The sequence below is a fragment of the Acipenser ruthenus genome, chromosome 19, assembly GCF_902713425.1.
Source record: "Acipenser ruthenus chromosome 19, fAciRut3.2 maternal haplotype, whole genome shotgun sequence".
Taxonomy (NCBI): Eukaryota; Metazoa; Chordata; class Actinopteri; order Acipenseriformes; family Acipenseridae; genus Acipenser; species Acipenser ruthenus.
This window is the reverse complement of record NC_081207.1, coordinates 22915273-22929624: the sequence shown is the minus strand read 5'-3', so window position 1 is coordinate 22929624 and position 14352 is coordinate 22915273. Positions and strand designations below refer to the sequence as shown.

The 14352-nt window shown below is 36.1% G+C and overlaps 1 protein-coding gene across 3 annotated transcripts in view; it reads left to right on the top strand.

The window, feature by feature from the left end:
• LOC117424143 (dual specificity protein phosphatase 22-A) overlaps positions 1-14352 on the top strand; it is a 34445-nt gene that overhangs the window by 252 nt on the left and 19841 nt on the right. The window contains exons 1-5 of one of the 3 annotated variants that reach the window (XM_058992647.1): positions 695-814; positions 976-1026; positions 2293-2326; positions 3989-4071; positions 5219-5268. In XM_058992647.1, coding sequence (XP_058848630.1) covers positions 1006-1026; positions 2293-2326; positions 3989-4071; positions 5219-5268 — 188 coding nt within the window. In that variant the 5' untranslated portion in view covers positions 695-814; positions 976-1005. Of the gene's footprint in view, positions 1-694; positions 1027-2292; positions 2327-3988; positions 4072-5218; positions 5269-14352 lie in introns of those variants that run through there. The other 2 variants (XM_058992646.1, XM_034040253.3) reach the window with 2 other exon arrangements.

The following is a 14352-nucleotide window of genomic DNA, read 5'->3' as shown; positions in this document are numbered from 1 at the left end:
TAAGGTGAAACGTGAGTTTTATGAGTTCGCATCACTTCTGAATGTACTTGCAGCCATCGATTGCTCAACACACACGTTCGTATTCGTGCATCTTCGAAGACTGAAGACATTTACTTTTGTGTACAGCAAAGATTAGTGCTATAGCCGTCACTGCAGAACTAACTCTACAGTACAGTATTAGCACAAACCGGTCCAGCCTAATGATGTGCTTCTCCATGTTGTGCTTCTCTTGTCATTCAGTAAAACACCTTGAATAGATAGTAGCCTGTATAGGAATCGGCGTTTATATTTCCTCTTTGTGTTCAAGAAGTACAACGTTTAAATATAATGTTTCCATAACAGTGGGGATTCGAGTATTTGTTTAAAAGGGCTACTTATCATTTTTACCTTTTCTCGTTTTTAGAATGTGTTCTAGAGATCACAGGTTCTGTAGTATACGAAAACCGCCATACAATAAAGCACAGGTCTGTTACACATATTTGTGTGGTTATAATAGTAAATTAGTCATATCCATCTGGTCTAACATGTACATATACTGGATATTCTGGATGTGGTCCAGCAGGTGATGTTTATTTAGTGTTAAAATCTAAATGGACTGGATTCCTAGGTCAGATTTTGGTACAGTAATTGAAGAGTTAACATGAACATCATGCTGTTGCCCCCCTAGAGACGCGGGTTGTGTTTACTGAAACTGAATCCGGAAGAGAAATCTGACTCACGGTTAAATACTGGCTGCTAATCCAGCCTTCATTGCCAATCCTCTTATGCGACCTTTATATCTGACACGGTTTCTTCGTGCTTGCGAAACACCAAGGTCTCAATGTGATGATGCGAGTTATTCATATTTAGAGCTCTCCAGCAACACAACACTGTTTTGCGAGAGCAGCAGGCAGACTGTTGTGTTGTTATTTTGAACTTCTACTTGTATTGCGTGCACTGTAAATGTGTTTTTATTTATTTATTTATTTATTTCAGATAATACAACTGTATACGTCTTTTGCAGCCATGGGGAACGGAATGAATAAGGTGTGGTTGTTGATTTTCTTTTGTTTTACTACCTTTGTTGCTATTTGGAAATATGTCAAATGTGATGTCATTCGTTGTGCGTTACTTTTAGTTTTTAGCAGGAAATGTAATCAATGTAAAAAAAAAAAATCACTACTTGACGATATTAACATACACAACAAACTTTAAGTGTCAATTACAGATTTTACATTTTTTTTATAATGCTGTTTATTGTCTTATATAGTGTTTTGTTAAGATTAGGCCTACATGTAAGCTTATGTTCGTATGATACTGTATAGTTAATTCTTGAGGCAAATTTACAGTGCAAAGCTTTGGCTGACGGCTAAAGCGCTAGATATAGCATGGATTTTGGATTATGTACCAGCCCTTTCCCATACAAACTTTGTTGCTTAGTGACACTGGTTATATCACTATCAGTTTGTTGGTCTGACCTATGGTATGACAGATTGTTAATGTAGTACTGTGTAGTATATTATCTCAATCATTTGTTGCTGTTTTAATCGGTTTCTGTTAAAGACATTTTCTGCCCGTTTTTTTTTAAATGGGAGGGTGTTTAATGTTCATTTTTCACTTTATTGCCCATGGCTAATGTTGACAGCAAGTACCTGACTGAGTATTTAAACTCAGATGGGATATGGGATCAGACAGAGACACAACCCAAACCTCAACCCCATCCCCATCCCCATCCCTTTTCAATGACCTCCACACTGATGCAACGTGACCCCCATAAATTGTTAGGCTAATGACATGTGGGGTATAAATATGCCATGATTAGTAACAGACGGTCTTTAACCTTATGCTCACACTTTACATGTCAATTTCCATATCTTTCAGCCTACATCTGTTTGCACTTTACAACTTTTTTTGAAACTGTTTAAAAAGTTTGTCCGAAAGACAGAAAGGGAGGGTTGTTTGTTTTTATTGCAAACACAGTTTATATTTACCCTCAAATTATACAAAACTCCTAAGAAAGGCCGCTAAGGTGTCACCAGCTGTGTTGACCTTCCCTAACGAACGCTAAAAACCTTTGCCCACACACAATTTTCTTATTTAATATACATTTAACCTTATTGAGACTAATAGTTTTACAGCCTGGCTTTTGTGTGTTAAAATCTGAGGGCATATATCCTCCAAGCTATTTACTTAAGTCTGTATTTTTCTTCTGAGAAAAAACTGCTTTGAGATTAGGTCCCTTATATCCCATGCATATTGCTTGTATAAATACATGCCTTATTTTAATGCTTTGTTTTAATGTTTATTTATTAGGTTGTAGATGGGCTCTACCTAGGGAACATAAGAGGTATGTGTATTTGTTTATTTCCTTTGCAGAACATTGCAAGCAATCGTAATATTGCGAAAAAAGCTGGAAAAATATGTAACTTACCATCCGATTATAAAGGTGCATAGGGAAACTATACAGGATAGTATAATAAAACAAATACTACATTTAAAAAGTCTGGTCTTTCATTATCAATGCATTATACCTCTACAGCTATCTTTTCCCAGGTATTGTAGACTTAATCTAATTGTAAAGTTGTATTCTTTTCTGAATATTTTGGTGTAGATATGTGATACACACTATAATAATGTAAATGACCACAAGGGGGCAGTCAAAGAAGTATATGCCAAGCCCACTTACTTTATAGTTGGACAATGTCATGGTAATGATTTATACTTCCGACTAACTGAGTGGAATTGAGGAAGTTTATTTGATGTGCATGCAAATTGAGAAGACAGTACTTGCATTGTACTAAAAATTAGTAACAGACACACTACACAGATGAAGGAAACTGTAATTTCTTTGAAGTTTTACCTAATAATAGTAAAAGCAACTTTTGGTAACAGAATTTCTGTATGCATTTCCCAACCGCAGGATTGGTTACAGCCCTGGACTGACTGCCTCAGTTAGAATGAGAGGATTATAATGTAACACTAAAAACAAAGTATCTCTGGTGTCACGTCAAAGTGCTTCACGGTGCACACTTGCAGGATATACAAAACCATTGGCTTGCAATCATTGGTAACTTGTTAGGAGTATGAAGTATCAAAGATTATTTAACTAATGCATTCTTGTTGTCTTGGTATTATTTTCTGTTTCTGTTATCACATACTGCTGACAGTTCTCAGTATGATGTCTTAATTTTAAGTACACCAGGTGCAAAAGAGTGTACCCAAAAGAAATACAGTACCACATTTTCTCAATGTAGCGTTTCTTAGTATTAGAGTAAATGTTGTTATTCTTCCATCCATTAGGGGCACAGTGTTGTAGAGGGACCTGTTAATGGCTACACTCTGGTGTACCTGACGTGCTTGACGAGTTTATACAGGAGTCTGAGAACTCTAGTGAGGCCCATTAGTTCTTTAAGCATAAAAAATGAAATGGAAAATTATGCAAATCTAAATAACAAGATTTATATATTAGTAAACAAATGTGGTATTGTCTTCCCATACCAAGTTCTGTTTGAGTCCACCAGCAAAATGTGTAAAGCAAACTAATGGTTGTTTTTCAGTGATAGTGTAATGTAGTCACTCTCTGACATGTGCTTATGGTTACTTACAAAATTTATTGGAAAATGAAAATGTTATTCATTTAGTATTATTACATTATTTTTTTATTTTTTTAAGTTCCGAGTAACAATTTTTAAGAGAAGCCCATCAGTGGTGCAATGAATTAGCTGTCAAAAAAAAAAAAAAAAAAATATATATATATATATATATATATATATATATATATATATCACAACAACCTACATTCATATTTATAAAAGCTATTACTAATATATAATATCTGGTGTTATCTCTGTGAAAAAAAAATCAACATCGCCTAGATTATATTGCACTCAGTCGCTTCTGCTAAAGGATAGCCATTGATAGTTGGATGAGCAGGTTATTAATTTCCATCCATTTTACTTATAATATTGTAGAAAATAACCTTTTGTTTGGGTTCTATATATATTTACAGATTCTGAGGACAAAGACAGTTTGGCCAAAAATGGAGTCACACACATTCTGTCTGTGTACAACAATGCCAAACCAGTACTCCAGGTAAGTGAGGGAAATCGACACAAAAATGCCTGTTCCGTTTCTCGTTTAGGACAAACACACATCACAATTTGGTACTTACAATCGTACCAAAGTTCATTCGGGGTTCTGTATTTCTGTTGGTTTCATTTAGTGCTCATGAAAGGTGACTCTAGCCATGAGAGCTTCCCCTCACAACTCTGCAAGCGAGCAGAGAGCACTGTTTGCTGAAACTTGCCAAATTGTGTGGTGGTTTGAAGATGTGAACTAGGCCACTGGTGGCTGGGCTGAGACCACCAGGGTGCCATATTCTGCCGTAGCACCATTACCTCCCATGCTAAATTGAAAGCGTCCATATATTTTTACAGCAGGATGTGATCAATTGACTTACTGTTAGTGAAATAACTAACAATGGTAGTTCTGGAAATTCTTTTCTTTCTTTTTACAACCAACAGACATGTCCGATTGCTGTGGACTGTACCTTTCCTGACTGGTGTTGGTATTTTTACTGACATTGATTGCACAACTGAAAATTGCAATAGAAAACATGTTTGCCAGAAATTACACTGCAATTCCAGGGATGGATTTTTTTTTTTTTTTAATCTTTCATTGCCACTTCCCTCAGTACTGCGGTACCATTTTGTAATATAAAGAATGAGAAGAGAAATATAACAAGTGATCTGTTTTTTACTTGCTGCATTTGCTTCCAGTGTGTTTGGGCAATCAGACTGATACACCTGGTCGGTCTGCCATAAGTTTAAAAAAACGTATTGACTTAAAAATTATTAAGGCAGTTTATTTATTTATTTATTTATTTATTTATTTATTTATTTATTTATTTTGCTGTGCAATTACAGACCAAGTAATACCATACTGGTACTGGCCACTAGAATGCAGTGTTTCCACACAGTAAAATGTTGCTTTGGTTCAACTGAAAAGCGAGGAAGCTGTACTGCAGTAAAACCTTCATTATTTGAACTTTAATTATCCAAACAAAGCCCTATTGATGAAGCCCTTTTTGTGTGCAGGGCTCTTGTGTTTTGTTGTCACACAAATGTGCTATTCAGCACTCAATCTCTGGTCTTTACAGAACAGTGCAGTGTAATATCCAAATACTTCCTGATCCCAATTAGTTTAGATCATTTTATTTTCTTCTTTTTTATGTTTACAGGACATGACATACCTTTGTATACAAGCATCCGATTCTTCCAGCCAAAACCTGTGAGTATCAATTTTGCTTTAAAATAGTTGCTGTGAAGTCAGTTAGTGCTTTTATGCGTGATCATGAAATGCTTACCTCAGATGAAACTGACTTATAAAGTCTGCAAACATTTTCAATTATCTTCTCTGTCATTGTACTGGAAATATTGAAATGAGACACCCTGCTTAATGCCAACCTTCAGCATGAAATACCAGAAAAAGTAGAAAAGTGAGTCCTTGAAGCTTCGACCCTGATACAATAAGACAAATCTAGTGCTGGGTAACACACTCATGTTAAAACCTGTGTTCGTAGTGACATTTCGTTGTCGCTACCCTGCAAGGAGGAATGAACAAAATGGCAGACTTTAGGAAAGAGCATTTTTCTTCTTTTATTATATATTATAAACCTAACGGATAGCCTCCCATGTCAAGGATTAAGTGTTGGACATTAATGCTTACACAATTCGGTGAAATACACTGTCTAACTGTACAGGGATTTTTCTTCTATCGAATTAGTGTTTTATGCATAAGTTATATTAGATGTCAAACTAAAAACAAACATATAACCAATATCCTAATAATAAAATCCCATTTTGTTTTTGTCCCATCACTAATTTTATTTTTGAAATAAGTTTTATTTTATTTTAAATGTTTAAATGATTTACCGCTTACACTGTGTCTGACAAGAAGCAAACAAAGTGCCATTCACACTATTTGTTATGGTGGCTGTAGTAGGTTATAGCAGGGAAACCATGACTGTGATCCTATTTATGACATTGCTATCCTTATACCAAATAACAAAACAATCAAACACTGTGATGAATAAAATCCATGTGTAAAGAAATTTGAGCAATGGTAACAATTGCTTTTATCTTTATTGCAGTGTTTGGTATTTTGCGTTTCTTTAAATCTGCAATAAGAATAGCAGAACCAGAGTTACAATTGTGTGCCTCTATTAAAACCCTCCCTTGCTGATGGTCCCTCAAGGGTTTGCATTTGTGTCACACCAGAAAATGTGCCTGTAGTAGCAGGTTTGATTTGTTAACAAGTTTCCAGTGACTCAGGATAAATCGAGATAATGTATTTGTATAAGTTTATTGTTTCACAGATGCCAAAGTCAGTGTAATAGAGGATGTGTTTATGGGGGGATTCTAAAGAAATTCTAAAGTAGTGAGATCATTCTGTTTCTTTGAAATCAACTCACACAGTATATAGTCTAGTCTTCCTGGGAATGAGCCAGGAAGCTTTCTGTATCTATATAAATCGCTAATGTCTAACAACTAACCTACGCTAAGGGTGGCAGTGTTCTAGGACCTTGTGGACTTCATAAGAGTCTGCATACTGTAGTTAGCAGGTAGTCTATACTGATTCCAGCTACCTACATAGCACATTTGTCCAACTGTTTTATACAATAACCAGAATATATAGGTATCCACATGGATATTAGTGCTACAGAACACCCTAAGTGTTTACAAGAAATGCAAATTATTTTGCATTTGCTTCTCAATCTTTAATGGTAAGGGTCATGGTAATTCTTTTTTTCACTTTAGACTTCTGCTGTTGTGCAGAGGATGTACACAGATTAGGATGTAACCATTGGAATTTTGCCTAATTCGTAACTGTTTTGTTGATTTCGTGATTTACCATGCAGAATTAATAATATGTGAGAAAAAAAAAAATCAGCTGGTGGTGAAAAACAGGATTTTTTTTCTCCATATGCTAACAATGTGATGTCATATGCTAACAATGCGATGCTGAAATGACCCTTGTGGTTGAAGGTTATTGCAATAGGTGAAGTCCCATTGAAAAGGCAGATACTGTATGGAGGAAATCGGTCAGTTTCTGAGCTTCCCTTGCCAACTCTCTGTAATACTGAGCGGGTAGAGTGCTGCCGCCTCTGAAGTCAGCAGGATTGATCTCTTCATAGGAGGGGCTTTTGTGAACATTTCTAACAGGGTGATTTGGTCAAACTTCCCAGAGTGACACCCTGTTGTTGCTCCATTTAGTCTGTTAAACTGCATTAAACCACATCTACAATTCTCTGGTTTAAGCATCAGAGGGCAGGGCTGTGGTGCTGTTAGGCCATTGTACACCAACAGATTCTAAATTGGATTAGCTGCTGACCAAAACATTTTAAAATGTAACTTTTTCATATTTGTTTCCCAAATCAATTATGGCGTTTATTACATTGGCAATAGATGCAAACAAAGAGGTTTAAGTTATTTCTGTCATGTTTTAAATGTACATTCGCTGCAATTTCTTGTTACCGCCTCGAAAGCATTATTTGTAAATCTGTCTTTTAAATTTAAAAAGTATTTACACTAGGGGTAGGCAACTCTGGTCCTGGAGTGTTCTTCAATTACAGGTTTAATAGGTATGATCACATAGTTAAGTACTTTAGAAAACTATGGACTGACAGATGGACGGGTGCTGGATTTATTAAACTTCCAGAAAGACAGATGGTTATGTCTAGCGGCCTGGAGAGTCGAGATCCAAGTTGACTCATTATCTGGTTCTGTAGTTAATGTGAAACAAATCACAATCGAACCCTGACCCATCTTGGGAGGAAAACCTAGAGTGTTTCGACTGCTTCCATGCCTGAAACATTTTCATACCTGTACTATCTGGGTAGATGTACAGTCCACTTTTTTGTTATTTTGCCATCTGTTATACTGGTGGACTTGCTTAGCCTCCACTTATCAATGAAAACACTCATACTGCCAGACATGTCATTTGCCAGCTCTTACCAGTAAAACATTTCTAAGAAAAATAAAAGAACATGCAATGTCCTTAAATATAAAAACAAGCAAGATACTGTAGCAAATAGTATTTTCTTTTCATAAGCATACTATATATATATATATATATATATATATATATATTACACACACAATACAATATACCTCGTTGCTCTCATCTTCAATAATGTAACTTCCCGTAAGCTTGGAATATCAGCAGGGTTTGATAGCTGGATACTGTTATCCCAGCCTGAATATCATTTCACACTCAATTACATAAAACACAATGCAGCTGAAGTCAAGATGTGTGCAATACACCAACATGTAATTGTCTATGCACAAGGACTTGGCTACAATAACTTTTGTTGGGGGTCCTTAAAAAAAGTACTATCCAGTAAGTACTATTGGGCTTGGATTGGACAATACAGGTGACTGTAAACAATTGTTCATATGTAAAAACAGTTAGCTATACAGCTGTGTACCAATGTTAACCTCATCAATACTAAAGATATTATTATGTCAAACACTATGAATTAAAACAAGATGCTTCAGATACAAACTTATTCCCTTGCCCTTTCTATTTTTTTTGTGGTGATATTCAGAATCAGATTTAGACATGCAGACAGAGAAGAGCTGTAAAGATGTGTGTTGTGTCCCTGGTGCAATCTTGGCGTCTCTGCACCCGCCACAGGAAGGAAACTCTTTACAACAAAGGGCAGCATATTGGCATCCATTGGCTATTTAAAACTGATGTCACAATCACATTGGATTTAAAAATAAAGCTAACGGCCAGCGTGCTTGTTTCATTAGATTTCTAATACTGTAAGAAGCCTGCGCCCCTGCTGAAATATTCCTGGTTACTACAGGCGTCTGGAGTGTATCTTAGCCCTGCCCTTGATTCCAAATTGAGCCTCTTATAAACACAGTGGTAGGTGCACAACTGAATGTGGTTTACAACCTGGAAAAAAAACCAAAAAACATTTACCTGTACCTGAATTCTCTCATTCACAAGGGTGTATAGGCACTATATACTTTACTATTTCCTGACCACTGTCAGTGTTGCACTGTTGCACTTGCTGTAGTTTAATGGATAGATAATCTGCATTTGATCTCTGAACTACTAGGATCGACTCCAGAGATATACTTTGTAAGTATGCATTCCTTCACCAGTTTCCTTCCCCTTTTTCGCAATTGTATTAAATGTGCTTGCCCTGCATCTGTTTTTATTGCGACATGATAGAGCAGTAGTCAAATCCAAATCTTATGCTGTATTGTATATACCACAGCGTAACTAGGCTAATTATATATATATATATATATATATATATATATATATATATATATACAGCTCTGGAAAAAATTAAGAGACCTCTGCAAAATTATCAGTTTCTCTGGTTTTACTATTTATAGGTATGTGTTTGGGTAAAATAAACATTTTTGTTTTATTCTATAAACTACTGACAACATTTCTCCCAAATTCCAAATAAAAATATTGTCATTTAGAGCACTTATTTGCAGAAAATGACAACTGGTCAAAATAACAAAAAAGATGCAGTGTTGTCAGACCTCGAATAATGCAAAGAAAATAAATTCATATTCATTTTTAAACAACACAATACTAATGTTTTAACTTAGGAAGAGTTCAGAAATCAATATTTGGTGGAATAACCCTGATTTTCAAGCACAGCTTTCATGCGTCTTGGCATGCTCTCCACCAGTCTTTCACATTGATGTTGGGTGACTTTATGCCACTCCTGGCGCAAAAATTCAAGCTGCTCGGCTTTGTTTGATGGCTTGTGACCATCCATCTTCCTCTTGATCACATTCCAGAGGTTTTCAATGGGGTTCAGGTCTGGAGATTGGGCTGGTCATGACAGGGTCTTGATCTGGTGGTCCTCCATCCACACCTTGATTGACCTGGCTGTGTGGCATGGAGCATTGTCCTGCTGGATAAACCAATCCTCAGAGTTGTGGAACATTGTCAGAGCAGAAGGAAGCAAGTTTTCTTCCAGGACAACCTTGTACTTGGCTTGATTCATGCCAAAGCTGCCCGATTCCAGCCTTGCTGAAGCACCCCCAGATCATCACCGATCCTCCACCACATTTCACAGTGGGTGCGAGACACTGGCTTGTAGGCCTCTCCAGTTCTCCGTCTAACCATTAGACGACCAGGTGTTGGGCAAAGCTGAAAATTGGACTCATCTGGGGGTGCTTCAGCAAGGCTGGAATCGGGCAGATTTGTCTTTGTGAAGGACGCATGAATCAAGCCAAGTACAAGTTTGTCCTGGAAGAAAACTTGCTTCCTTCTGCTCTGACAATGTTCCCCAACTCTGAGGATTGGTTTTTCCAGCAGGATAATGCTCCATGCCACACAGCCAGGTCAATCAAGGTGTGGATGGAGGACCACCAGATCAAGACCCTGTCATGGCCAGCCCAATCTCCAGACCTGAACCCCATTGAAAACCTCTGGAATGTGATCAAGAGGAAGATGGATGGTCACAAGCCATCAAACAAAGCCGAGCTGCTTGAATTTTTGCGCCAGGAGTGGCATAAAGTCACCCAACATCAATGTGAAAGACTGGTGGAGAGCATGCCAAGACGCATGAAAGCTGTGCTTGAAAATCAGGGTTATTCCACCAAATATTGATTTCTGAACTCTTCCTAAGTTAAAACATTAGTATTGTGTTGTTTAAAAATGAATATGAATTTATTTTCTTTGCATTATTCGAGGTCTGACAACACTGCATCTTTTTTGTTATTTTGACCAGTTGTCATTTTCTGCAAATAAGTGCTCTAAATGACAATATTTTTATTTGGAATTTGGGAGAAATGTTGTCAGTAGTTTATAGAATAAAACAAAAATATTCATTTTACCCAAACACATACCTATAAATAGTAAAACCAGAGAAACTGATCATTTTGCAGTGGTCTCTTAATTTTTTCCAGAGCTGTGTATATATATATATATATATATATATATATATATATATATATATATATATACACAGTGTAGTGTACATTATGCCTGAGGAATTTCCATAACAATAAAACATATATGAAGTCTGCATCTTAAAGGGTTGGCAGAGCTGTCTTTGGCACAACGTTTTTATGTTATAACTAAAATCTTCTAAATAGTTTGCATTTAGACAAACATAGATATTTCATGTTCAGAGATTGTATGAAAATATTCTATATTATTCAAGTATATAGGTAGCACTGTTTTACATCAAATATCTCGGGGTGGGGGGGATAAAATAAAATAAATCCTTCCTCTACCCTCACCAGGTTATGGTTACACTTTTTTTGTAGTGTAGGTGTGTGTTGTGTTTAGGGTATATTACTTTGATTAAGGTCTTAGAAATGGTTTTATGTTTTTTCTCACTGACAAGCACAGTGTAGACCACGTTTCAGTTTTAATAACAACAGCCTATTGTAACCCGTAACCTGCATGTTTTATCTTTCCAATGTACAATATTAAAACAATGCAAGTATAGTAATCATTTAAAGAATACAAGCCTTGACATTATTTAAGGACGTTCTGTACACAAGACTGTATCTTGAAAATGTTGGAAATAAATAGCAAGCAACCCAGATAGCGGTGTCATGTGATATTTCTCACACCGCTATAATAAGTAACATCTGCTATAGCATGCATCTAGGTGTAAAGAAAGAAAGAAAGAAAGAACTGCAGGAACCCACTTGAAAGATTTTTTTTGTGATAAAACCATGCTTATTACCCCTTTAAAAAATAGACAGGCAATTCAAATGTTTTTAAGAAATAAGTAAATAACTATTTTAGTTTTAAGTAACTTTACAGAACAACTGCCCTAGTATAACTAATGAAATCGTTTAAAGGTTTTACTAAATAAATACATAAAATTGGTTTAAGATATTGCATTAGTTTGCTGGTGTGCTGTTATGAATGATCTTTTCTATACTGTAGTTCTGAGTGGATGTTTCTAGACCTGCTTGCAGCTCTGCAGTGTTGAGAGAGTTACACAAAAAAAAAACATGTAACAACATTTATCCATGATGTTGTGAGCCCAAGAACCATTTTAAGTAGATAATTAGAAGCTGCGTGTGTACTTTTATATGACTGAAAAAGAAAATATTTAGCAAGTGGTTCTAAACTAAGTAATTCTAAACTAAGTATCAGTATCGTGACCTGATAAAGACACTGCAGTATAGATTTATTGTAAGTAGGAATTTTGAATACTGTGCCTTTATCTGTAGTATTGAACTATCAGTATGTAATCATTTGACAGGGCAGCACAGATAACATTGATATGCATGCCAATATTCTTTAATGCAGAATACTGTAAATTGCAGACTATAACAGATATCCTTTTCCAGATTTTAGGAGAATGCTTGTTGTATACATACACTCAATAGTATACTATGTTTTTGCTAATAGGTTAGTATACAAGAGAAATGCGTTACACAGAAGTATATATACAAAAGATGTGACCCAAGGCAGCTCTGGCATGTGTATTATCTGTCTTTTGCTTTACGTTTCATAGAAAATCTGTTATTTTTTTCTATGAAAATGTTATTTTCTTTTTGTTTTTTTTTAATGTTTTTAGTTCAGCATGTCAAAACCACAAATAATGACTACATCTAGAAATTGTGCAGACTGTAACAAGAAGGCCGGAAATCTCAGGGTAAAGAAGAGGAAAAAAAGTGCTGAAACAGCATCTTTTTTTCTGTTTGGATCCCAGAAAAAAAAGACATTCTCTAATCTATTTTGATATCAGTCTGGCGTCAAATGCTTGAGCAATAATGACCCTTTGAGTGCAGCTTGCTTGTAAGCAAGGTGTACATCGTTTTGCAATTTATTTCAAGGATTTCCCAATGGTACTGGAACTGTTTGGGGCAGGCAGAGATTCACAGTTTAAAAGACAAATAATTTCTCGTATAGCTCTTTACAGTACTTTTGATAATTAAGAATTACCAGCATTATGGACTGGTTTGACAACATAGCCTAAACTGGTACTACTGGTAATTCCCTCAGCTGCTAATAATACTCGTACACAGCCCATCCTAAAACTGTCTCTGTAACCCAGTTAAACCTGTTTTAAGAAATCCAAAGCGGCACCCGAGCACTATTTCACATGCTACTGTACGTTTCCAACGGCCATATGGTTAATTTCTGTCAGTGGAAACTGGGTTTGTACTGGGAGCCCCAGTTAGAATTGGTCAATCCAAATTCCTTTAAATGTAGGAAGTGACATACATAATATACATCACAGGCATCTAAAAACAAACTGTGGACAGAAATAAGCAACCTATACACTTTCTGGCCAATTTATTAGGACCTTACATAATATCTGATTGGACCACCCATTGCCCGATCACAATCTTGACATGACATGTCAGAGGAGCATGATGATGAAGTGTGATGTTCAAGTTCATCCCAAACATGCTCAACTGAATTGAGATTCAGGGCTTTTGGTGGCCATGGAAGATGCCTCAATTCTCTGTCATGCTTCTCAAACTATTTGCGCACAATTCTGTCACGGAGGATTGTTGCATTATCTTTTTAAAGTGGCCATGCAATGTATACATATATACATGCATTTTCTTGTGATATGTACAGTATAGCTGTAGATGCCCTTTATTGGATTGTAGACTGCAGATAGTAGAATCTACTCCATAGTACACCAGACCTTCAGGGAATCCCACAGTAGGGTTGATTTAAATAAAAGGTGTCTGTACATACAGAACATAGCTAACTGAAACTTCCTAAATTTAAACAAGAGAAAATAAAGAAGAGAGTGAAAAGAAGTGGTCGGCTGACGGCACACGATTCAGAGGACAGCGTGTGTTCGTTTTTGCCACTCCCAAGTCAGCGCAGGGGTGGTAGCGGTGGGCTGAGCCTAAATACAATTGGACATTTCAAATTGGGAGAAAAACAAGGTAAAAAAATAATAATAATTAGCGACTACTAAATTAAAAAAAAAAGAAAGAGTGATTTGAATTAGGATTAAACAGCTTTTCTAATAGGAATAATAATAGGCGTGATTTTACGATACAAACGGCCCGCTTTTGCTTTTCTGCAACCATATGGTACTGTGTCCATCATTGGAGTTATGTGGGAGCTGAGTGTATTATTGAAGGAACTGAGGAGCAGTTTACTCGAGGTCATGAAATAAAAACTATTTAACAAATCCTCCTTGTAGAAATAACAGTGAAAACAGCAGCTGCTTTTTGTCCAGTAATGGGATTATCTGATGTTTTACGGTAAGGGAAAAAATAATGAGTTCCTTTGTTTTGGTCAGTTAAAGTTTGTTTACAAAGATCATTCTCAGACATTGGATCTATTAAAAAAAACAAAAACAACAAAAAAAAAAACACCATAAAAATTCAA